Source organism: Syngnathoides biaculeatus, chromosome 7, assembly GCF_019802595.1.
Source record: "Syngnathoides biaculeatus isolate LvHL_M chromosome 7, ASM1980259v1, whole genome shotgun sequence".
NCBI classification, from domain to species: Eukaryota; Metazoa; Chordata; class Actinopteri; order Syngnathiformes; family Syngnathidae; genus Syngnathoides; species Syngnathoides biaculeatus.
The window spans coordinates 908,152-935,110 of NC_084646.1; the positions used below are offsets into that span (position 1 = coordinate 908,152).

The window sequence follows — 26,959 nt, forward strand, 5'->3', positions numbered from 1 at the left end:
TTACTTGTCAACGGTACCGGCATCCGTGGTCTTTTGGGTTTCTAACCGTCTAAGCAAATACAATACGTTGACGCTATGACCCTCCTGCCTTAGAGTCCCGCCAGACACACAGCTGAAAAGTTTATCTATACTTTTCCGATCTATTGGGATAGTCCTTTAGAGGCTGTCGAGCCTGAGTTCATCTCCGCTTCTGCCGCTTCAACAGTGAAGATGCTTTCTCCCACTCTGACCGTGCTTCTATCTATAGTCAGCCTGACAGAGAGTAAACATAAAGACTTTTATACTTTCAAAGTTGTGAATAGTAGAGGGAAGTTAGTGTCTCTTGAAAAATACAGGGGCTCGGTAAGTTTTGGGTTTCAACACCTTAGAAATGGCGTTTTAGCCATGCAGTCACTAAAGTCTCAGTCTACATTCAAAGATGTGGATGCATGTATCGTTCCACGGAATGTGTGTTGACTTTTGAAGCCTTTGTTTGTGTGCATGACTGAGGCGGACATGAGACCGAGCAATCCACCCCCACCGGTGGTTTACGTGGCATTTTTGCCTGGGAGTTTCTCAACTGTCTTGAAATTTCATGCCGATTAGGAGACCACGTTTCATTTTATCAACCAACAACAATCTCTCATTTAGGAATTACCAAACTGCAACAAAACTGAGAATTTGTCATTCTTTAACCTCCCGTGGGGTAAACCTGACAGGATAAAGCTGTGGCTGCCAAAGTTGAGGCTCGTTCATCAGCCGGGGAAATCTGCACGCATCTGCAGTTATCACTTCAAAGAACGGTTTCTGGAACAGAACCTTAAATTTTCCATTGCACCATATCTTTACATCAATCTGAAGAAAACACAGTGGACGCCTATCCTACTATGGTTTTGTTTTTTTTTTTTTCCAAAAAAATCAGCCGCGAGAGAACTATCGATAAACAGACAAAAGAAACGCCGAAGAATAGAGGTAAGTTGTTTTTGTGCGCTATTCATGTAGGCGATCATAGAAGCTAACATCATGACTGGTTATTAGCCGCCTAGCCTAGCCTAGCCCCTATTACCGGTATAAGCAACAAAATACTTTATGATGGGTGTTCTTATACCAACACTCGTTTTTTTTTTCTGTCTGCCTTCCGAATAAATTCTTATTCTTAGATGATTACTCTTTATAATACAAATGGTTTCCCAAATAATTACAATCCCAAAAGAATAGATTGAATTGACTTGTCAATACAGTAAGACAATGTTTGGGGTGATGATTTTATTATTTTTTAATTATTTTTATTATCATCAGTAATTTTATTGTTTGAAAGACACCCAATGTAAGAGTTAGTTTATTAATTAACCCAATGTCCTGGCCAAATGCAGCTTGTTACTTTTCAAGATACAAGTTCTTTTCTAAGTCTTTTGCTGATTGTCTTGTGATACAAATTTAGTTTATTGGAATGTTTATTTTAAATCAATCAGAAGGATTGCTTCTGGTTGTTTTTTTTTTGTTTGTTTTTTAACATTACCAACGGAATAGTGATGAATTGATAAGTTATTTTATTATTATCCTACATCTTATTGATGAATCCCTGAAACAGATAGAGAAATCTGAGGGGGCCTGTGCATTCTCAACATGCCCAAATGACGAAGAGACTACTGATGGGTCACTTCACATCACAATATTCTGGTGAAGTATGTATCCATTTGATAAATTGGATAATTATAGAGAGTTCACATAGTTCACACATTGTTGTCCAATAATTTTCTCCAGACACAATGTTACCCAATGCAGTTTATTCACATCAGTTGCAATTCATTTTTCAGAATTCATCAGGTCAAGAATCAACAACAAGTGGGACACAATTGTGAAGTGGAATAAAATTTATTGGAGATTTTATACTTTTTTAACAAATAAAAAACTGAAAAGTGGGGCATGCAATATTATTTGGCCCCTTTACTTTCAGTGCAGCAAACTCACTCCAGAAGTTCAGTGAGGATCTCTGAATGATCCAATGTTGACTTATGATGAATAGAATCCACCTGCGTGTGTGTGTCAGGGTTCTGTTTAAAGTGCAGAGAGAATCATGAAGACCAAGGAACACACCAGGCAGGTCCGAGATACGGTGTGGAGAAGTTTAAAGGTGGATTTGGATACAAAAAGATTTCCCAAGCTTTAAACATCTCAAGGAGCACTTCGCAACCAATCATATTGAAATGGAAGGAGTATCAGATCACTGCAAATCTACCAAGCCCCTGCTGTCCCTCTAAATTTTCACCTCAAACAAGGAGAAGATTGATCAGAGATGCAGCCAAGAGGCCCATGATCGCTCTGGGTGAACTGCAGAGATCTACAGCTGAGGTGGGAGAGTCTGTCCATAGGACAACAATCAGTCGTACACCACAAATCTGGCCTTTACAGAAGAGTGGCAAGAAAAAGCCATTTCTCAAAGATATCTATAAAAAGTCTTGTTTAAAGTTTGCCACACGCCACCTGGGAAACACACCAAACGTGGAAAAAGGTGATCTAGTCAGATGAAACCAAAATTTAAGTTTTTGGCCACAATGCGAAACGATATGTTTGGCGGAAAAGCAACACAGCTCATCACCCTGAACACACCATCCCCACTGTTAAACATGGTGGTTGAAGCCTCATGGTTTGGGCCTGCTTTTGTTCAGCAGGACTGGGAAGGTGGTTAAAATTGATGGGATGATGAATGGAACCAAATACAGGACCATTCTGGAAGAAAACCTGCAAAAGACCTGATATTGGGACTGAGATTTATCTTCCAACAGGACAATGGACCAACACATAAAGCCAAATTTACAATGAAATGGTTCACAAATAAACGTATAAATAAACGCAAGAATGGCCAAGTCAAATTCCAGACCAGAATCCAATTGACCCCTCCGTGGATATTGCGCAATCCGTGTCACTGACCAATCAGAGGCCAGCGATCTGCATAAACCACACCCCTTTTTGCTCCCGCCATTTTCTCTGACAACATTGAATGGTCCAGTATAGGTTTTGTTAGCGTTTTATCGCGTATTTGGGTTCTTTAACAATAGATATGGTTAAGAGGTGTAGTCACGGACTTTGTAATAGTGACGACAGGTATCCTGAAAGGCTAGTTAGTGGAGTTCGATTCGTACCCTTTCCAAAACCGAAGACCCAGTACGAAAAATGCCTTAGATGGATCAAACTTTGTGGAAGACCGCATCATCAACTAAATCCATCTAATATCAACCGGAACACATGTTTGCACGAAGGTATGCCTTATATTTGATTTTCAATACATGTCTCGTATAAAGGAATTCGAAGTTCTTCGCTAGCATAACACTGCTGCGTGTGAACGATTGACACACTTATTCTTTGTTGAGCGATATTTAGCGATGATCGGACTGCACAAACATATTGATTTCTTGCTGGCTCGCGGCCGAAGCTTAACCAGACTGTGTTTGCACGAAGATATGCCCTATATTTGATTTTCAATACACGTCTCGTATAAATGAATGAGACGTTCTTCGCTAGCATAACATTGCTACGTGTGAATGATTGAATGAAATCAGAAGCATGGCGTCTCTCTCAGTTAAGAATGTATTGTATTTATAATCTATAATATATCGTTGATTTGAATGAACTCAGAAGCATGGCGTCTGTCTCAGTTAAGAATGTATTGTATTGTATTGTATTTGCCATTTTTACAAATTGTTTGTCTTACGTCAGCGCACGTGGCGTGACGTCACTTCAGGAGGCGTGGTTAAGTGCCCTGTACGGAAGGGTCAATTGAGAATCTGTGGGCAGAGCTGAAGACTGCTGTTCACAAACACACTCCATCCAACCTCACTGAGCTCGAGCTGTTTTGCAAGGAAGAATGGGCAACAATTTCAGTCTCTCGATGTACAAAACTGATAGAAACATACCCCAAGTGATTTGCAGCTGTAATTTAAGCAAAAGGTGGCACTACAAATTATTAATGCAAGAGGGACGAATATTGCATGCCCCACCTTTCAGGCTTTTATTTTTTAAAAGTTTAAAACATCCAGTAAATTTTGTTCCACTTCATGATTGTATCCCACTTGTTGATTCTTGACTAAAAAATTGAATTTTATCTCTTTAGGATTGAAGCCTGAAATGTGGCAAAAGGTTGAAAAGTTCAAGGGGGACAAATACTTTCACAAGGCACTGTATATCCATCCAACTTATCGGCTTATCCTCACGTGGGTCGCAGGAGTGCTGGAACCTATCACAGCTGTCAACGGGCAGGAAGTGAACACAAAAATCTTTTGCTTATATTATACACTTTTTATGCTGAGGGCGAATCTGAAATCCGTTATGAAACATTTTTTTTTTTCGATTCCATGACAAAAATTGATTGCACTTTGCTGGATTCGCCAGGAATTCACAACCACACAGCAGAAAAACCCGAGAAGGGACGTGGCGTCAGAATTTGACAAACATCATGACAGCTATTCGACTCCATTGTAAGAACAACGCTAAATTTTCCGATAATTCGAGTGATGAACATGATTCTGAAAGGTCCCACGAAGACTGAAGAATAAAAGCTTTATAAAGTCGTTAAACATCAATTTGAGCCAGCTAGACTGAACACATGTTCAAATGCACACGAAATAGCTGGTGATGAAGATGCTGAGCAAGCACTCAGACCCAGGGAAGGTGACATGCCTCATGTTAGAAACACTGACTGGTAACCAATTATGAAGTTGTTGTTTTGTTTATTTAGCCATAAACTGAGAAATAGCAATGGCTTCGATATCCTGAATGTATATACGAAGTTTTTGGTTTTGTTTTAAAATTATGCAAATGCCGTGTATTTAGTCCAAGTTGGCATATTTTTGGAAATAAGGATTTTAATGAAAGAAATCTGTTTAAAATTTATGAAACTTTATACTGAAAGCTGTATCTTGTGGTTTTGTTCCGGCACTAAATGCTTAAAATGGAAATGGCGTGGATGTTTCTGTGTCCTGGACAGATATGGGTCTTTGACCTGTAGAAGTTTGTGAATGTGAAAAGATTATTATTATTATTTTTTTCCATTATATCCACAGGTGTGCATGTAAATGCTGCATACTCATGGAACAAAAGAAAGATGTTGCCATGCGAGTCAACATATTCACCAGATTATCCGGACCATCTGCTGCAGTGCATCCAGGTTTTATTGCCAGTTAAGAACAACATATGCTGCTTTCTTTCAACCATGTCAACAGTGTTCAAAGTTTTTAGGAAATAAAAGATGATCAACATACCTCCACAACTTGTCTTTTAACAAAAGGTCTTTGCAGTTTTTATACTTTCTATGGGGGGGCTGAGTTTGTTGAACCGTGTCCAGGTTCAGCGGTTGATCCAAGTTCACGTTGGGTCCCTTGAGCAACACCCATCTGTTCAGGTGTCGGAACTGGCTGGTAGGCACTGATCCAGGTTTTAACAGGTTTTTTTTAATTTTTTTTACATTAAAAACGCATCTCAGACATGAGTCTGCCAGTAAAAAGAGTCCGGGGTAAAATGTTCACTGCATATGACAGGCTGCTGACTGGGTTTGGAAAAATAAGCTCTTCGTTTGCACATACCTGACCCACCGTCTTCTGAGGCTCGGGTCTTTGGAAAAATAATATAAACTAGTGGTGTCAAACATACGTGCCGCAAGGAGGTTTGATCAGGCCCACGGGATGATTTTAAAAGTTAAAAAATGCATAAAAGACACAGAATAAATATTTTTAATATGATGCAATTTATTTATCTGCTGGGGCTACACTGTTTTGATCAGAGAAGATAATATTGTATTGATCAGAGACGAAGACAACAGCAGTCTTTGAGACAGACCTAACAGAGCAGATGGTATCAATGCGCCATCTGCTGCTTATGACTTTTTTTTTTCCCACCCTGGTCTCTACCCCTTCTCTACAACCTCATGAGCCAAAATGTCATGATCCAAACGGAGAAAAGTAAATAACCTGGTGTAGAATTTTTTATGAAAAATGGACCACGTCCTATTTATTTATAGAAGTGCACCGAAAACCTTTGTGCTTGGTGTGTTTACAACAAGTTTTGGTATTGAAGGAATATATAATATATAATACAATATATATTATAATATACACCATCCCTACTGTGAAGGATGAGGGTGGTAGCATCATTCTTTGGGAGTGATTACAGAAGTCAAACATTTCCTGTAGTTGTTCACCAGGTTTGCACACACTGCAGGAGGGATTTTGGCCCACTCCTCCACACAGATCTCTAGATCAGACGGGTTTCTGTGCTGTTGCTGAGAAACACGGAGTTTCAGCTCCTTCCAAAGATTTTCTTTTGGGTTTAGGTCTGGAGACTGGCTAGTCCATGCCAGAATCTTTATTCTTCTTACGGAGCCACTCCTTAGTTTTCCTGGCTGTGTACTTCGGGTCATTGTCATGTTGAAAGGCCAAGCCACGACCCATCTTCAATGCTCTGACTTAGGGAAAGAGGTTGTTCCCCAAAATCTCACAGTACATGGCTGCGGTCATCCTCTCCTTAATACAATGCAGTCGTCTTGTCCCATGTGCAGAAAAACACCCCCAAAGAATGATGCTACCACCCTCATCCTTCACATGAGGGATGGTGTATTTGGGATGGAACTCATCATTTGTCTTCTTCCAAGCACGGTTAGTGGAACTATGACCAAAAAGTTCTTTTTTTTTTTGTCTCATCTGACCACAAAACCTTTTCCCATGGCTCCTCTGTATCATCCAAATGGTCATTGGCAAACTCAAGTCCCTAAAAACCCCTAAATTTCTGAGGGTCCATTTAGGGGCCCCTAAAATTCCTTCAAATTCACCGAAAACCAGTCAAGCCCTTAAAAAGGCCTTAAATTAAAAAAAATCAAAGGGAGGACCTCTGCCGCCAAAATTCTCCCTTTAAAAAAAAAAAAAAAAAAAAAATCCGTCTGGCGTCCAAAACAGTCGGAAATTACCAAGGGAAGTCACTCTGTGTTCACAACTTTTTTCTTAAAGTCGCTATCTTCAATTTCCTTCAATGTATAAAGGATATGGCGATTTAAAGGATACGTGGATGGAGGGATTCAAACCACAATGGCCCTCATTAGTAGTTCAAGGTTGAGTCGACGATTGATGTTTGGTCCTCGTTGTATACTCTACCTAGGCAAAATGTTAGCTCTCTTTGCTAACTTGGGCTGAGCAGCTTCAATGCGAACAACATGGCACCAATTTGGGTACTAAGATAAGACTTGTTAAATTTCCTCAGTCCTCACGGCCCTCGTTGTATAAGTTGTGAAGTTACTCACGTTCGATGTTTTTTCGACATCCACGACTTGATCACAGACGCATCTTGTTGTTAGCAAGCTAAGCTAAGGAATACTAGGCTGATGAGCAAGTTTATGTTGGTGTTTCCACTCGCCCAACTTCTTATCGGTTCTCACTACCCTCCTTGTCAATGATAGTAGGTTTTGCAGGACATGCAGATACTAGCGTTTGATGTTGTCCTCCTCAGTAAATATTGAAAAACAGACGCTTTCGTTGTTAGCAGTCTCAGCTAGGCTAGGCTAACTTGGGCCGAGCTGCTTCGACTCGAACGATACGACTAAGGTTGCACAGATGGTGGTTTTAGTCCACTGAAGTCGTCACCAGGAGTGTCCCATGTCAAGTATTCACAACATTCGGTCCAAAAATCAGCAGGAATTATTGAATTACAATCGGGCTGGTCAGAGCATGATGTCGTGATGTCATGTTCTCAAGTGTCGTGTGTGTGTCAGGTAAAGTAAAGCAAATTTATTTGTATAATGCATTTCACACACAAGGTAAGTCAATGTTTAAATGATTAAAAGCATTTGAAGCTAAAGAAACAAATGTTTAAAACGGGTAAAATATTGAAATGCAAGAAATTTTTTAAATAAATGAAAGCACAATTAAAACTGCATCCAGTGCAAGAAATATAATTAAATTAATTAATTAAATACTCTATAAAGCATGAGGGAAATAATGTTTTTAACCTGGCTTTAAAAACACACTTGGGGCTTACATCTGGTGGCAACTTATTCCATTTGTGTGTAGCATAATTGCTAAATGCTGCTTCACCATGTTTGGTTTGGACTCTGCGCTCCACTGTTTGATCCAAGTCTGTGAATTTTCGAGTCCTACTGTGGTTTGTGTTCCGTAAGCGTTTCTTTGATCCATTCAGGATCGAAGCCATGCAGTGATTATTAGATCAGTAGCAGAACTTTAAAATCGATTCAAAAGCTGACTGGAAGGCGGTGTAAAGATTTCCTCATTGGAGTGATATGCTCTGACCTCTTTGTTTTGGTCAGAACCTGAGCTTCAGCATTCTGAATGAGCTGCAGCTGTTTAATGCTCCTTTGGGGAGTCCAGTCAGAAGACCATTAAGTCAAGTCTGAGCTTTTCCTGGTCTGCTTGACACACGCAAGCCTTCACTCAGAATATGTTCTTCAGGTGGTAAAAGGCAGTTTTTGTAATTTATTTTATATGACTCTTGAAAGTCATGTTGGTTTCAGACTAGGTCTTTAGTGTTTAAAGATGGGTTGTTGATGGGAGTTCACGTATTTACTAAGAGCAATCCTCTTTTCTTTCTTGCCAAAAACAGTTTTGTTTTGTTGTGGTTTAGTTTAGTTCATTTAGTTTTTAACCTGTTTTAGGTTTTTTTTTAAGAGGCCCTGTAGCTCAGCGGTAAGAGCACTGGTTTGGTAAACCAGGGGTTGTGGGTTCGTATCCCACTGGGGCCTCCACTACCTGAGAAGGGTTGCGTCAGGAAGTGCATCCGGCGTAAAAATTGTGCCAAACATATATGTGCGTTCATCTGAGATGACACGCTGTGGCGACCCCGAAAGGGACAAGCCGAAAGATACTTACTTACTAGTTTTTAACCTGTTTTAGTCTGTTTTCAAGTGACCTCGAAAAAACTTGTCATCTGGAGAAACTGCTAAGTATAACTGTCATCTGCATAGCTATGATAATTCAGATTAAAGTTTTGAAAAATTGGACCCAAGTATTGTATATACAATCTGAACAGGAGATTAAGTAATTTATTTCTTGGAAAGTAATTCACTTTCAGTCAGTATGAACCTATTATTTCTGTGATGTTCTCACGTTTGTTTGGCCTGACTGTTTAGAATGTATAATCTGACTAAAGCGGTGATTTTCAAACTTTGTGGTGTGAAGGTACATATTTTACAATTGGAAAATCTCACACCACACCAACAAAAATACCATAAGAAGTAGATTCACATTAGTGTATAGCAATTTATTACTACTACACCTCAGTCATTATTTCATGTAAATGATTTTTTTTTTTTTTTTAGCAGTTAAGTAAAATCTGATAATTTCCCACAGCACACCTGAAGATTGCTCATGGCACACTGGTTGGGAATTACTGGACTAGAGAATACTTTTAAAGATGCTCAATATACAGTCCACAAGTATGCACAATAAATGAACTAGTCATTTACATAGACACATTGCTCCATCTTGTGATCGGATTGGAAATCAGTTTTAAACTCGCTGATTGGTCATTGGCCCCAAAAACCATGATTGTCTGAAGACTTCCGTTGAGGAGTCCAGGAGAACAACATATTCTTGGAAAAATGAGACATTCCCTCGGATAATCTACAGAATACTGTTTGTAAAAATATTCAATAGCTGCAGCCTGAGTCCGGACTCTTTTACTAGGACACTGGCCCTTTTCCCCCTTGCTTCAGACTGAAACATTGGGATTTCCTGCGATATTTCAAATTAGTTTGTTGCTTTTCATATACACTGTTTCCGTTGCTACAATGCTGTCTACTTTACGTAGAAATTTAGTTTTTTTTTTTTTGTATTTTTTTTCCAGTGTCACAGGCTTTCTTTACTGCGTGCTGTTCAATATCCTGATTCGCTAATGGAAAACCTGCAGTGTTCTCAATCCCAATTGGCAAAGGCACTGTCAACCGTTGTCTCTCAATATCTATGCCATGTCTTGTCATGAACAGAATCCCTTCGGCTTGCTTCATATAAATAAATGTTCAATGCTATGAGTGAGGCTCTTTAGTGCTTAAGAGGAAGAATAGATCACAGGTTGGGAAAGACGAGGAGGATGGACTAACATTTGATAGCTTGACAACCATGGTGAGAATGGCCAATGAAGTTGTGAGGTTTACCAGTTAGACATTTGTTAAACGACACTAAAAGAAGCAAAGACATATTTGACAGCTTGCAAGGAGAGAGGATAGGTATAATTAACTACTGTACTCTCGAATGATCCTCTCCTCAACCTATTTGGTTTTTATGGCCCTAGTTACATGGGTGTTTCCAAAAAGGAGGCAGGGGATCAAAACATAGTGGGAACAATCTGTTCATTAGATGCTGCACTAGAATGGGACCCTTTGATGTTTCGTTCATTACAGCTCTCAAACAAAATCAAAGGTAGACTGTTTAAGAATATTCTTATCTAGAATTTAAAAAAAGAAAAAGAGCACCAACAACAATTCCTAATTACAGTATGTGCTTCACTCACAAAAGACACCCGCACCAAGGGTTTCAGCAGAAAGACGACACAGCAGTGCCACGCCAGGAGCAAGAGGCCTGGCCAGAGGAACTGTAAAATACGAGTTAATCGCCATTAATAGTGTCCAACCTCATAAATCTGTCATTAAAATTAAATTTATTTTGAAAAGCTGTCATATTTGGCGTTTTCTCAGAAAATAATTATACCCGGTCCTGGATAAAGCAGAAAAAAATGGATGAGGGATGTTTATATATTTATTTCTTAAATAAATGTTTTGGCCTCAAACAGGTTTTGATCTTTGGTTTCATTCTAGAATACAGCAGTGTAATGTTTTTTTTTAATCTGCAAAGGCTTGAACTTTGGGAGTGTTTCCATAGGAGAAATGTGAGAAAATGTTAATGCCTCTCTGAAAAAAGTTTAGTGTGTTCGTAGAGGTTTCAAGCCTTAAAGTATATTGAAACAGAAAAAAAATGAAGTAAAAACCTATCCTTGTAAAGGGAAAAAAACAATCTGTAAATGGGGAAAAAAAAACATCCTGTAAGTGGAAAAACTATATAATCAACAAAAAAAATCTCAAAATGGAAAAAGAATTACACGAATTTCACTTAACGCGGGTATAGAGATCATGCACCTACGTCATAAAAATCACCTGATTTTTGTTGATGTTGCCATATTGCTGGTCAAACAAAGCATTGTTGAAAGTTAATTCCGTTGAGACGAAATGAAAATGAGACCCAGAATTTTATCGTTAAACATTCAGAAGGTAATGATAAACGAAGATGCGTGGAAAAATTAGAGAGACTTGGCATAGAGGATCCATATTAATGCTGGAGTCGATGTTTTTGCCGAAAAGAAATTTGACTTAATTCGCTTCCCTGTCTTGGACAACTGGATATACACATGTATTGGGTGAATAAGTCGTCAAGATTTACACAGAAGAGTTTGAAAGCATAGAAAAGACTGGATGCATAGAAATACTTCATTGCTCTATCTGTTCTCAATCAGGAATAAATCGCAGATCATGATAGACCCACTCAGATTTTTTTCAATACAAATACCAATATTTAAATAAATGACCCCTGGTTTTGCACAAATTCACATTCATTAAGTATGACCAGAGAAAAAAAATATTAAGAAAGGGAGTCGTCTCCTCCGTACACGGAAGCGTATTGCTGCCACATGCTTACCTCTGTAAACCTGTCTGTGACAGTTTCTTATTTTTTTTAAATACCCATTGTTCTCAAATAAATCAACTTGGCATTATAAATGCTTCTTGTTAATTTGAGATTGAGAAGAGTAATTCCTACCTGAAATGAAATGATTGTTACATAGGCGTGTGTATTTCGTTGGGCACCATCCATCCCATTTAATTGTCAAAATCCACCGATCTTTTCTGTTCTTTTCAGCTGGTATTCTATAGAATGATCGCTTTGAAGAATTGTGTCATCTATTGTGACAACCAAGAGCACAAAAGGTCTTGGGCTTTGTAAAAAATCTGTTCCGATACAGCGACTCGCATACTGGCGAGCAGCTTTGTTTCACCGGCAATATGGCGTTGCAAACAACGGTGACGTCACGTGCACAATCTCTATTGTTGCAACACTGAACAGAAAAACACCTTGTGAGAATCAGTTGCTCAGATAAGGGATGGATCATAAATATATTTTGGGTTGTCACAATATAATCTTCCTTGAAATCTGAGGAGAATGAGCTGTTCCTTGGATACCCAGGCCCCTACTTCGAATGACATGATGAAAAAGGGAATAAAATTGTTCACAACACAGAATGTTTTGTGCTTCTAATCGGGATCTGATTCTTTTCCTTCAGGTGTCCCTGGCTGTGAATGTGGCCAGTGAATGTGGCTTCACTGAGGAACACTACAAAGCCCTTCAGAAACTGCAACGGGACTTTGGACCATATCACTTCAATGTCCTGGCATTCCCCTGCAACCAATTTGGACAACAGGAACCTGGCAGTGACAAGGAGATTGACAGCTTCGTTCGTAGAGTCTACAGAGCCTCTTTCCCCTTGTTTAGTAAAATTGCTGTTGTAGGAACAGGAGCTAACAATGTCTATAAATACCTTATTGGTGAGTTAAAAGTAATATTTTATAGGTCATAGGTGCGTTGTGGGTCTGCTGTCAACTGCAATAATTAGTCACGGGAATCTGATTTTCAATACTATAGTATATGGTAGCAGTTTGACAAAATCCAGGGTCAACAGTGGAATATTTGCTGGTCAGAATACAAATACAAATTGTTTTCAAAGAGGACGATTTTGATAACCACAAGACAACAACATGCACTTTTATCGGAGATGCTTATTGCAATGTATCAATCTTAAGTTAGTTTTATGTTGTCCTTATGTAAAGTAACATATGGCTACCTTTTCACACTTGTGTGACAGTAAAACTGAAATGCAAATCCCTTTGCCCTACGTCCCATCTCAATGTATTCCTTTCGCCTCTCCTGAGTCCTCTGTGAGCCACTTCTTCTTCGCGAACCTCTTTCCTTGGATGACTTCCTGTATTTTGGGTTTCCACCACGAAGTCTCCTTCTCCCCTTTCCTACCATAGGACATAACATGTACTCTCCTGCCTGACTCTCTGATCACCTTGGCTGTTGTAGTCCAGTCTTCCGGGAGCTCCTCCTGTCCATTGAGAGCCCATCTCACTGCTTTCCGAAAGGCAGTATAACATTCTTCTTTTGTCAGCTTCCACCACATGAATCATCCTACACACCACTATCCTCTGCTGTCAAGATAGACTCTCCCCTACCACTACCATACAGTCAGGAACCTTCAGATGACATTGTCTGCACAAAATGTAATCCACCTGTGTGCTTCTACCTCCACTCTTGTAGGGTCACCCAATGTTCCTGTCTCTTCTGGAAAAAGGTGTTCACAACTGCCATTTCTGTTGTTTTTGCAAAGTCCACCACTATCTGTCCCTCTAAGTCCCTTTCCTGGATGCCGTTCTTCATTACTTCTTCGTTTCCTTCAACATATGTCCATTACAGTGTGCACCAATCAGAACTCTCTGTGTCTGCGATCCTCAGAACTACTTCATCTCGTTCCTTCCAGAATTTCTCTTTCAACTTCAGGTCACAGCCTACCTCTGGGGGATAGCTGCTAATCACATTATACTTAACACCCTCAATTTCAAGTTTCAACCTCAACACTCAATCTGATACTCTTTTCACCTACAAGACATTCTCAACCAGCTCTTCCTTTAAAATAACCCCTACTCAATTTCTCTTCCCATCCGCTCCATGGTAAAATAATTTAAACCCTGCCCCAAAAATTCTACCTTTCCACCCGTTCTCTTGGATACACAATATATCAACCTTTCTCTTAATCATCATGTCAATCAGCTCCTGAGCTTTTCCTTTCATAGTTATTATTGGCTCTGTGCATTCCTCTTCTAATTCCAATGAATCCACTTTCCTCCTCTTCTTTGTCTTTGACCCCCAGAAGCTGGAATTCTACCAACGCCCTGCAGTGGCATTGGCACCGTTTACCCAGGCCACGACCGATCTGGTCTGGGATTCTTGAGATGAATGCTCAAATTTGTTTGGCAAATTTTTAAGCCAGATGCCCATCATGACGCAACCCTCTGCATTTATCCGGGCTTGGGTCTGGCCTAGAGATTGCACTGGATTTTGCCCCCATAGGGCTGCATTAGGAGCAGTAATAAATGTTAGTCAAAAATAAAAACACGGGCCCTTCTGTGAATAAAAATGTAATTTAAACCCATGATGTTTCCTTTGGGAACTATATATATATATATATATTATATATATATATATATATATATGTATATGTATATATATATGTATATGTATATATATATGTATATGTAATATATATGTATATGTATCTATATGTATATGTATGTATATGTATGTATATGTATATATACTATATATATATGTATATATATGTTATATATGTATATATGTATCTAGTATATGTATATATCTGTATATCTATATGTATATATGTCTCTCTTATGTATATATATATGTATATATATCTGTCTATGTATATATGTATATATATATGTATATTATATATGTATATATATATGTATATATATGTATATGTATATGTATGTATATATATATATATTGTATGTATGTTATATATGTATGTATATGTATGTATATGTATGTATGTATATATGTATATATGTATGTATATATACTTATGTATATATATGTATGTAATATATGTATGTATATATATGTATGTATATATATGTATGTATATATATCTGCTATGTATGTTGTATATATATATGTATATGTATGTATGTATATGTATGTATATATATATGTGTATATTTATGTATATATGTATTATATATATATGTATATGTATGTATATATGTATATGTATGTGTGTATATGTATATGTATGTGTGTATATATATATATGTTGTATATATATGTATGTGTGTATATATATATGTATGTGTATATCTATATGTGTATGTGTATGTATGTCTGTATATGTATGTGTATATGTATATGTATGTGTGTGTATATATATGTATATGTGTGTGTGCATATGTATATGTATGTGCATATATATGTATATGTATGTGCATATATATGTATATGTATGTGCATATATATGTATATGTATGTGTATTATGTATGTGTATATATATATATGTGTATAATATGTGTATGTATGTGTATATATATATGTATGTATATATATGTATGTATGTATCTATATGTATGTATATATATATGTATGTATGTATATATATATATGTATGTATGTATGTATATGTGTATATGTATGTATGTATGTATGTATGTATGTATATATATGTATATGTATGTGTATGTATATGTATATATGTATGTGTATGTATGTATTATGATGTGTAATATATGTATATATGTTGTATGTCTATATATATGTATATATGTATGTGTATGTATATATCTATGTATATATGTATGTGATGTATATATATGTATCTATGTATGTGTATGTATATATATAGTATATTATGTGTATGTATATATATATGTATATATGTATGTGTATGTATATATATCTGTATTCTGTATGTGTGTATGTCTGTATATGTATGTATGTATATCTATATGTATGTGTGTCTGTATGTATATCTATCGTATGTCTATATAGTATATGTCTGTATGTATCTCTCTGTATATGTATGTATGTATCTCTATATGTATCTGTATGTATATATACATGTATATGTATGTATATATATATGTATGTATATGTATGTATGTTATATATATATGTATGTATGTATATATACATGTTATGTATGTATGTATGTATATGTATGTATATATGTATGTATTATATATGTATATATGTATTATATGTATGTATATGTATATATGTATATGTATATATGTATATGTATATATGTATATATATATGTATATATCTATGTATATATATGTAGTGTATATATATATATATATGTGTATATATGTCTGTATGTATATTATGTATGTATAGGTATGTGTATGTATATATATGTATTGTGACAGAAGAGTGTCTGCTAGGATGAAGGGCAAAGTTTACAAAACAGTGGTGAGGCCGGCCATGATATACGGATGAGAGACTGTGGCACTGAAGAAACAACAGGAAGCTGAACTGGAGGTGGCAGAAATGAAGATGTTGAGGTTCTCGCTCGGAGTGACCAGGTTGGATAGGATTAGAAATGAGCTCATTCGAGGGACGGCCAAAGCTGGATGTTTTGGAGACAAGATTCGAGAGAGCAGACTTCGATGGTTTGGACATGTTCAGAGGCGAGAGAGTGAGTATATTGGGAGAAGGATGCTGAGGATGGCGCTCCCAGGCAAAAGAGCGAGAGGAAGACCAAAGAGAAGGTTTATGGATGTGGTGAGGGAAGACATGAGGGCAGTTGGTGTTAGAGAGGAAGATGCAGGAGATAGGCTAAGATGGCAAAAGATGACACGCTGTGGCGACCCCTAACGGGACAAGCCGAAAGGAAAAGAAGAGATGTATATATATGTATGTATATGTGTGTATATATGTGTGTGTATGTGTGTATGTGTGTATACGTGTGTGTATACGTGTGTATATACGTGTGTATATACGTGTGTATACGTATATACGTGTGTATACGCGTATGTACGTGTGTATACGCGTATGTACGTGTGTATACGCGTATGTATGCGTGTATACGTGTATATACACGTATATATATATATGTGTGTGTGTGTGTGTTCTCCTTACCCATGTGGGGGGGTTTCTGTGTCCGGGTTCTTGGAACCTTTTCCCACATTTCTTATGAGAATAGCTGCCTTGATGGCCACTGTGTGATGGTTGCTAATTTGCTTCTCTCTCTCTCTCTATATATATATCTTCTTTTCCTTTGAGCTTGACCCGTTATGGGTTGCCACAGCTTGTCACCTTTTCCCATCTAATTTTATATATATATATATATATATATATATATATATATGTTTATACACACACACACACACATACATACAGCCACTCACATTTGACGCGTACCTCCATGCTCGCAAATCTGCATAGTCAAGCACGAAGAATCACGCGCGTAAAATTTGTTACGAGAAGAAAAAAATAGATATTGAAAGATGTTTTGTGTAGTCTTGACATTAATTTGTGTTTATTTCATAAACGTTAACTTAAACAAGCCTGCTCCAAAACAACCAGTATTGACCTGGAAACAGAAAATGCAAGTTAACCGGACTGAGCTTGTACGGAAGTTTGGCCAAAAACCCATGTTCAGAACTGCTTCATGTACTGCGAGCGCATTTACATCGAAAGTCATCAACAACATGAGACATGTCAAAGGAAATTCAGTTACACCAGGGGTGCTCATTGAGTTGATCGCGAGGCAGTGTGATTGCGTGCCCCCCCCAGCAAAAAAAAAAAAAAAAAGTTGATTCAGGTGTGGTTAATACATCAAGCGCAGGCACATAAAGGCACGTTCTAGCAAGCCGGCCTCCTATTTACGGCAGGTCTCCAAATACTTATTTGCAGCTCTATCACATAAATTGTAAAAAAAATCATACATACATGATTTCTGGAGTATTTTTAGATTAACTCTCTCACAGTGGACATGCACCGACGAAAATTTCAGACCCATTAGGTTAGAGTGGAATCCCCTTGGACTATGATGTTCGCAGATGATATTGTGATCTGCAGTGAAAGCAGGGAACAGGCGGAGGAACAATTAGAAAGATGGAGGTACACACTGGAAAGGAGAGGAATGAAGATTAGTCGTAGTAAAACAGAGGATATGTGTGTGAATGAGAGGGGTGGAGGAGGAAGAGTGAATCTCCAGGGAGAAGAGATAGCGAAGGTGGATGACTTCAAATACTTGGTCAACAATACAGAGCAGAGGAGAGTGTGGTGGGGCAGAACAGTTGGCGGAAGGTGTCTCGTGTTCTATGTGACAGAAGAGTATCCGCCAGGTTGAAGGGCAAATTTTATAAAACAGTGGTGAGGCCAGCCATGATATACGGATTAGAGACAGTGGCCCTGAAGAAACAACAGGAAGCAGAACTAGAGGTAGCAGAAACGAAGATATTGAGGTTCTCGCTTGGAGTGAGCAGGTTGGATAGGATTAGAAATGAGCTCATTAGAGGGACAGCCAAAGTGGGATGTTTTGGAGACAAGATTCGAGAGAGCAGACTTCGATGGTTTGGACATGTTCAGAGGTGAGAGAGTGAATATGTTGGTAGAAAGGTGCTGAGGGATGGAGCTGCCATACAAAAGAGCGAGAGGAAGACCAAAGAAAAGGTTGATTAGATTTTGTGAGGGAGAACATGAGGACAGTGGGTGTTAGAGAGGAAGATGTACGAGGTAGGCTTAGATGGAAAAAGATGACACGCTGTGGCGACCCATAACGAGACGAGCCGAAAGGAAAAGAAGAAGAAATAGTGTACGGATGTTACATAGAGAGGAGAATGCACGAGATAGGGTTAGATGGAAAAAGACGATATGCTGTGGTGACCCCTAACAGGACAAGCCGAAAGAAAAAAGGTTATTCATCATTTGGAATGCCACAAACCTGTCTTTACAAAATCTCATAGTTGCTCGCACATATCAGAGAAGAGACCAAACAAGGAAGTCTAAGGAATTGTTTTCCAAAACACGAGACTGGATTGTGTCCAGGCACAAATCTATGAAAGAATACAAAGGAATTCATGCAGCAACAAAGGTCCCAAACAGTAAGTTATGGTATTGATTATTAGTTTTGATCCCCCAGGGCACTTCTCACTAAAATATACCCGGTTGGAGTTTGAAAATATTATAACTTCATGATTCTGACTTGGAGAAATAAAATTCTCTGGTCTGATGAAACCAAAATAGAATTTTTGGGCCTTAATTCCAAGCATCGTGTCTGGACTAGAAGAGGCACATGCTTATCTTGCTTCTTTCTTTTTATACATAAATCTTTCATCATAAAACCTTATAAATAGAACAGTATTATGAATTTATACTATCCGTCCATCCTTCCATTTTCTTAGGCACTTAACGTCAACATCTTCATTTCTGATACCTCAATTTCTGCTTCCTGTTGTTTTTTCAGAGCTACTGTCTCTTTCCATGGGTTGTAGGAGTGCTGAAGCCTATCCTGCCTGTCAATGGGCATGAGGCAGGGTACACCCTAAAGTGGTTGCCAGCCAATAGCAGGGCACGTGGAGACAAACAACCACACTTACAATCACATCTAGGGGCAATTTAGAGTGTCCAATTAATGTTTTGGGGATGTGGGAGGAAACCGGAGTGCCGGGAGAAAACCCACGCAGGCAACATGCAAACTCCAAACAGTGAGGACTGGGATTGAAACTGTGTCCTCAGACCTGTGAGGCCAACCCTGCCTTCCTTCCTTCCTTCCATCCGTCTGTTCGTCCTTCCTTCCTTCCTTCATACCTAAACACCCACCCACCTACCTACCTCCCCACACACACACACACACACAAATATGCTGTATCCTTGAACGCTATGCTGTAATATATTAAAGGTTGATCAAAAGCCAATAGGACTATGTCACAGTGAAGTGCAACTCAAAATTGATATGGGGGTCTAATTGGCGAAATCCAGTGCTTTGCATGAACTGTGTATCCAATAGGTCATGTAATATGTACTCTATTTGGACAATGTGATACTAAATCCTCTTTCATTTAATAGTGTTTTGAGAAGATTTTTGTCGACAATTATGAATTTTCAGGGGTGCTGCCATTTTTGCAAGTCACATGATGTACACGGGTGTATGCGACGTGTACTGTGCCGTTCCAAAATCTGGATTACATAGGACACCATTATGCCCAGCGCTGATTTCTTGGATTTATGTTCATCTGATGAAGAAATAACAGTATCGGTTGAAATGGAAGACTGAGGAATACTTCCATACATATTTTAACCTGTGGCTGTAATTAATGTTGAATATTCGGTTGGTTCTTCTGGCAGAATGATGCTGGTGGTGGCGGAGGCCTTTAGCCTAGCTTCGGCATCTGGGGCTAACGAAGCGGGCGGCGGTGGAGGCCGTTAGCCCTGGATGCCAAAGCTAGGTTAAAGCCCTCCGTCACCACTGGGCTCTGCTAAAGGCCTCCCCGAACATTGAAGCTCGGCTTGCGGCCTCCTGCCAGAGCTTTCGGCCCGCCTTCGATGGCGGCGGAGGGCTTTAGCCTAGCTTCATCGTCCGGGGCTAACGGGCTCCACGGCCTGGAACCTCAGGTCGCGGCCACTGTCGGAACTCACTTGTCAGACTCCCCATCATTCATGTCCGAAGAACCAGCCGCGGATGCCGGCCCGGAGCTCCCGGGCACTTTTGTTTACGTGCTTATGTCGCGCGTCGGCCTCCGAGTAGGTCAGACTCAGCGTCATTCCGCCCGAAGAACCATCCAAATATTCAACATTGATTACAGCCACAGGTTCAAATATGTATGGAAGTATTCCTCAGTTTTCCCGATCAATCGATACTGCTATTTCTTCATCAGATGAGAATAAATCCGAGACATCAGTGCTGGGCATAAATGGTATCCCATGTAAACGTGCCTTTGTTGCGGCACGGTACGTGTCACATACGCCTACGTAGATCGTGATTCGCAAAAATGGCAGTGCCCCTGAAAACTCGTAATTGTCTAAAATTATCTCAAAACACAATTAAATGAGAGAGTATTTAACATCACATTGTCAAAATAGAGAATGACCTATTGGATACACTGTTAATGCAAGCACTGGATTTCCCCTTGAAGCAACCATTTGGTGTTAGGAATATCACTAAGTAGCACAAGAAAAGAACAGGCAACAATATGGAATCCTTTATTTATATATTCTCATTTCATTCCCTACAGAGTCCTCTGGTAAGGAGCCTGACTGGAATTTCTGGAAGTACCTTATCGATGTAAATGGAAAAGTGGTGGATGCATGGGGGCCAAAGGTTTCTATTGAAGAAATACGTCCAAAAGTAGCAGAAATGGTGCGGCAGATAATCTTAAAGAAGAAAGAAGAGTTGTGATATTCTATGTCTGCAGGTTATTGTAATCAGCAAATCTTAAATCAAGGCATCTGGACCTTTCTCAATGAAGACAGTTCACCTTTAATTCAAGGCTTCTTCAGGTCTCAATATCTATGTGTGGATTTACCCTATTTGTCCCTCGGTAGTTGTGTCCTCTGGGTATGTTAAACAATAGGATGTTGTGGTTGCCCAGATTTATCAGTGAAACCCCCATACTCATCTTATGGTAAAACAGCTCAGAAGGCTCTCTTCCTGTCGAATGAGCTGATTCTTGGAGGTGGGGACGTCAGGACATTGTTGTCGAATAAGAATAGTCTTTATTTCTAAGTATGTAAAAAAACTACGAATTTGTCTCCGGTAGTTGGAGCTGCTCTAGTAAGAAAATAGACATCCATTTTGACAGTAAATACTCTTAGAACATAAAAACACACTACAGAGTGTCTTTTAGCCTCTCACAATTTAATGGTGAAAGGGAAGAAGCTGTTGGAACAACCGCTAGTTTTAGTTCACGTTGTTTGAAAACATCTGCCTGATTGGATTAGCTTGAAGAGGTAGTGACCGGGATGTGAAGGTTCCAAGAGGATTTAGCATGCTCTTGTCTTTGTTCTGATAGTGTGCAAATACTCAAGGGAGGATAGGTGCGTAGTGATGATTTTTACGGTAGTCTTAATTTTCCGTTGCAGTCAGACTGCGGCTCTTTTTGTGGCAGCACCAAAACCAGATTGTTATGGATGAACACAGGACTAATTAGATGACTGCTGTGTAGAACTACCTTAACAGCTCTTGTGCCAGGGTGTACATCAGAGGGCATCCTCTGCTTGGTCTTTTTGAGGTTGGAGTTGATGTTGCTCTCCCACTTAAGGTCCAGAAGGGGTCGTGTCTTCCCCCAAAGAGTGCCAAATTCAATTGGAAAAGTGGGCTGAACAAGCTGTTTTGCCAGACCACTGAACAAATGATTCACATACGCCACTGCTTTCACTCACCGAGCCATGCAACAACAAGAATCAGAATCAGGTTTATTGGCCAAGTGTATAAAAACAAGGAATTTTTGTCCGGCACTCGGTGCTGCCCTGGTACGACATTCAGAACAAAGAACAAGAAAGCAACAAGAACAAAGAGCAAGACATTTCAGTTTATAGGAACTATTCCTTAAAATAGTTGTGGAAGATGTAAAATCTTCATTTAGAACAGGTAAGAGATAAGTGTGTCAATGTCCCACATTGTGTTAAGCCTGTAGAGTGCCTTTACCTGTTCACCGCTCCCATTCTAGACCAGTGCAATGACATTTGTGCAAAGGGAGCAGTTTGAAGTGATGAATCGTGCGATAATCTACAAAATATATTACTAATACTAATTGGACCAGCAGGATGTGAGTGAGTGTACTAACATGGTACAAGCCAGAAAAGTAGTAGGTTCGCTGATCAAGAATTTAATGACTTATTTGCCAGAGGGAAAAAAAGTGTTTGAATGCCTGGTACTTTTGACTTTCATTGATCTGTAGTGTTTTCCCGACAGAAGAAGCTGGAAGAGCTGGTGGCCAGGATGTGGAGGATCCAAAAGGATCCTGCCTGCTCTGGACGGTTCACATTGCGTGCAAGTCCTCAATAGTGGGTAGCGTGGTGCCGACAATCCGTTCAGCGGTTTTGATTGTCTGTTGCAGTCTTGAGTTTGTCCTTTTTTTGGGGTGTCCCCAAACCGGACTGTGATGTAGGTACACAGAACTGATTGGATGACCGCTGTGTAGAACTGTCTCAGCAGCTCTTGTAACAGGCCGTGCTTCCTAAGAAGCCACAAGTACATCCTTTGCTGGGCTTTTTTGAGGATGGAGTTAATGTCTGCCCCCCTTCAGGTCCTCTGAGACTGTAATTCTCAAGAACTTGAAGGTCTCGACGGTTGACACAAGACAGTTGGACAGCGTCAGGGGCAGCTGTGGTGAAGGATGCCTCCTGAAGTCCGCAGTCATCTCCACAGTCTTTCGAGTGTTCAATGCCAGGTTGTGTTGACCACACCAAAGCTCTTGTCTCGCCACTACCTGTCGATATGCGGACTCGTCGCCGTCATTGATGAGGCAGATGACCGTGATGTCATCTGCGAACTACAGTTATAGTTGACCATCCCCAGAGAAGAGACACACTGAGGTATAGATAGACAAATGCCGCACCCCAAATTTTTGAATTAAAGCTTTTTGGGTGAAAAGCAAATTGTCTTTAAGAAAGAAAAAGTCCAGTTTCCTAGATTGAACCATTGCAGATTGTAATATGCTACTTCACTTTCTGATTATGCACTCTACCTATTTTGCACGAGTAGATTCAAACGAGTTTCCTTAGGAAACAAATAATAGAGCATCAAATAAATTCAGCAAGAAATCATTTTACATGCACTAACACCCCAAAATATGTTTCCCCATTGACTGGATGTAATGTTTTTTTGTTTTTTGGTCTTTTTTTTATAATAAACCTGATTTCATGTTAATACCTGACTGGACCAAACTGTGCTTTGATGAGATACATCCTAGAGTTAAATAATTACATCCAGGATTTCACTGAAAATGGCATTTATTCAATAGCAGACTGCTGAAAGATAAGCTTGGATCCCACCACAGTAGTCTTATCAGGATTTGTTAACATGACAGTATTTATAAGTGCAAAGAACAGCATTAAAGACTTAAATATTTATATAATATATATAAAATATTTTCAGTGTTCCCAAAAAGCCTTTAACACGTATGGCTTGTCAAGCTAGTGGATTGTACAGTACGGTGCACACAGCCCGTGATTCATCAATGATTCCCATACTGAAATACTGTATAGTTAACATCTACTGTTGCTGTAACATTTGGATTTAACTATTTCACAAATGTTGTAAATGTGCAGAAAAGTGACTCAAATTCACACCATTTTTTAAAAATTTGAATAAATGTGATAAAATATTACTCTTATTTTCAGTATTTAGTATTTCCTTTCCAAATAACATCCCATATCTGCCATCTACTGAACATTTTGTTCCGTGTCACCATGACTCACTGGTATATCTGGACTAACAGAAAGTATATTTGTAGTTACTGTAATAATTCTTTAATTATATTATTATTATTATTAATTATGTGAAATTTGCTAATTTCCTACAGCAACCCTGATGCATTCTCATGGTACGTGGGTGTGCCTCGTGTATCATATCAAGGCACTTGACTAAATGGACACAAACTGTAGTTGGCTTTTCATTGAATCACCTAGTGCTTCCCCAAATACATTCTTGTACCCTGCATTGGGCTCATTATCCAGGTGAAATGGTGGTATCTTTCGAAGGTAGCAGTTCAGTGACAAATCACTCCCTCACCCAATTTCACTGTAAATAGACAATAAAAATAATAATGCAGTCCACTCATTTAACCTAACACTTCCCCCCCCAAAATTCACCTAATTATACCGATACCCGAAGAAAAAACACTATCCCCATATAGACTTCCAGGCCTTGACTTGTCAGAATCACTGGCAACTGGAACAGTCCACATGAAAAACATGTTCAACCAGTGAGAGCTCCATAAACACAATGACTTGCCAGTGTGTTCCGCTCCACAGCCAAACCACGTCTGCGTGGGAGACCAGGTCTTCCTCGAAGTGTTGAGATGACCCCCACCAGATGACTGCAGTGACTCGTACGGCAGTGATGGCTGGATCCACCAGTCACAGTGCAAGCTCCTCCGATTCCCTGCTGACAGGCCTAGCGACGCCAGTCCCTTGGGGTAGGATCTCCACCACGTACACCCCAGTGTACCGACGAAAGACCACAGTTGGAGAGATGGTTTTCTGTGGCAAACACACCCCTCTTGGAAAGATGGAGTGGACCACCGGACAGAGGCTGACCAAAGCCCTGTCGGCCAAATATGATGTTTACTTTCTTGCAGGGTGTGCCTGATTGCAGGTGGTGCACAACCTCGCGGCCAGGAAATCACCAAGACAGAACAATTGCCCAGTTATAGACTGTCTCCGTCCAGCCTGGAAAACCTACAGCTCCTGATGGACAGAACGGGGACGATGATTCTACTATTATGTAAACCTTTTATGATGACTTCACAGAAAAGCAACGCAGTTGTGAATGTTTGATGTTTCCAGGTTTACCTTGAATATACATATAGTGAACCAAAAATTGCTTTAGTCCCTGTGCTCACCTTTAGCTTTTAATGATGTTTGACATTTTGTTTTATTTTAATCATAATAAACAGGGGAGGGGGAGAATGTGAAAGAATTCATTACTTTTATAGTTATCATGTGAAAAGCATAGCATTACTATTATAGTTAACGGTTTATTTCCTCTCAAACTGTAACTGTTGGGTTTTACTTTTACTCAAAATGTTAGAACATTCCTTACGCACAGACACTCACACACAAATGCATAAGCCTATTATCTTCCAAGAAGTGGCCAAGGACAGATTCATCAATGCGCACACATTATTTTTGAATGTGCCTTTGCTCATTTGCTTACCTTTGACCTTGTGTTTTTAGAAGAAAAAAAAAAAAAAAAAAGTACACGAGAGACTGGTTCAGAATGTGTTTGGAGACTGTAATGGGCCAGTCTCTCACATCCTCCTGATCAGAAAGATATTTTCTTGTCCATTATTTGTGAATCTAATCCAGCAAATTAGGTAACAAACCTAACGGTGACTTACCACAAAATTATCAGGACTGTATCAGGTCAACCAAGTCACTGCAATGGATAAATGCAATGAAAGATGAGATTCAGTCTCTTGAAGAAAATGAGACATTCACCATCACCCAGTTGCCACCAGGGAAAAAGGTTGTGGGGGGCCGCTAAGTGGGTGTATACCCATTAAAATGATGCTGATGGATCGGAAAACTATAAAGCAAGATTTGTTCTGAAAGGTTACTGACAAAAGCAACGCATTGACTATGAGGAAACTTTCTCGCCTACAGTTGACATGACCATTGTTCGAATAGTCATGCAGAAGGCAGCGCAAGAAGGTTTAATTCTACATCAAATGGATGTGAAAACTACATATCTGCATGCACCAATTGATTGCGAGGTGTACTTAGAAACAGCCCAAAGGCTTTGAGGAAAAAGTCAAAATCAGGGGAAAGGTTGGTGTGTAAATTGCAGAAGTCATTGTATGGCTTTAAACAGAAAGGCAGGAACTCGAATACTCTATTACATGCATATATATCTGAAAACTGTTTCAAACAAAATCTTGCTGATTACTGTCTGTACTCAAGGAAAAGACAAAATTAAAAAAATATTTTAATTGTGTGGGTTGATGATCTTATCGACGCTAATACTGAGATTGTGAAAAGTGTTAAAAAGATGCTCATGAAGAGGTTTAAAATGAAGGATCTGGGAAAATTGAACAAGTTTCTTATTATTATTATGAGGCGCTTCCTTTACACTACAGTACCGCAGCGGCAAGGATTCGATGGAGTTAGAGCAAGAGAAGCAAGAATTAACTCAATTCAGTCAGAAGGTCAATGAGATGTGTTTGTGTTTTGTCATTTATTTGTGCAATGTGAGTTTGTGTATCTGTTTTCTTTTGTATATAGTTCTTATACCATCTTTGGAACCTTTGACATTTTGGCATCAAAGCATCTTGGCATGTCGGCATATAAGCTTGTTAACGTGCTAATATAGGCCTGTGAAAAAGCGCAACTTGTCCTGAGTGACTGAATGGGAGTTGCACAGTGTATTTAATGAAACACTAAAATTTGTAAGGACGTGTATTAATTAATCAATGCGATCATTTGTCGCCTGTTTCACTCATAATCTCTTCTTCCAAGTACCATATTGTCTCAGTTCAGTTAGTTTCTCTTATTCAGATAATGTCACATGGTTTCCATCAACCAATGGTGAACGGTATGGGTCCTACACCCACTCAAGGGATGGAATAGAGGCTGAGGGAAAAATAAAATGACATCTCAAGTGTTCCACTATTATCTCACATAGTGCTGCTGTGTT

The 26,959-nt window shown here is 39.1% G+C and overlaps 2 protein-coding genes across 11 annotated transcripts in view; one reads left to right on the top strand and one right to left on the bottom strand.

The window, feature by feature from the left end:
- The window catches only part of nek1 (NIMA-related kinase 1), a 135,955-nt gene that overhangs the window by 11,868 nt on the left and 97,128 nt on the right, over positions 1–26,959 (bottom strand). Inside the window, exon 35 of one of the 2 annotated variants that reach the window (XM_061825659.1) lies at positions 24,890–25,011. The exons of the other annotated variant lie outside the window; for it this stretch is intronic. Within the exon in view, the coding sequence (XP_061681643.1) occupies positions 24,947–25,011 (65 nt within the window). The 3' untranslated portion in view covers positions 24,890–24,946. Of the gene's footprint in view, positions 1–24,889; positions 25,012–26,959 lie in introns of those variants that run through there. 2 annotated transcript variants of the gene reach the window in all.
- On the top strand, positions 138–26,260 carry gpx7 (glutathione peroxidase 7). Of its 9 annotated transcripts, none has more exons than XM_061825675.1 (6): positions 200–951; positions 1,571–1,664; positions 5,040–5,155; positions 12,301–12,562; positions 20,835–20,959; positions 24,577–26,260. In XM_061825675.1, exons 3-6 carry the CDS (start codon positions 5,081–5,083, stop codon positions 24,625–24,627), a joined length of 513 nt encoding a protein of 170 aa, XP_061681659.1. In that variant the 5' UTR covers positions 200–951; positions 1,571–1,664; positions 5,040–5,080; the 3' UTR covers positions 24,628–26,260. The 9 variants fall into 9 exon arrangements, with proteins under 9 accessions (XP_061681656.1, XP_061681657.1, XP_061681659.1 ...); XM_061825677.1 differs by having other exon boundaries at positions 5,040–5,143; XM_061825670.1 differs by lacking the exon at positions 1,571–1,664 and having other exon boundaries at positions 206–342; positions 699–951.

What these genes read in the sequence shown, in the direction of transcription:
- gpx7 (XM_061825669.1), top strand. Translation starts at nt 867, where the DNA reads ATGGTTTTGTTTTTTTTTTTTTCCAAAAAAATCAGCCGCGAGAGAACT. An exon ending in AGAAACGCCGAAGAATAGAG is followed by an intron (nt 952 to 5,039) that starts GTAAGTTGTTTT and finishes TTATATCCACAG; the next exon opens with GTGTGCATGTAAATGCTGCA. An exon ending in TGTCTATAAATACCTTATTG is followed by an intron (nt 12,563 to 20,834) that starts GTGAGTTAAAAG and finishes CATTCCCTACAG; the next exon opens with AGTCCTCTGGTAAGGAGCCT.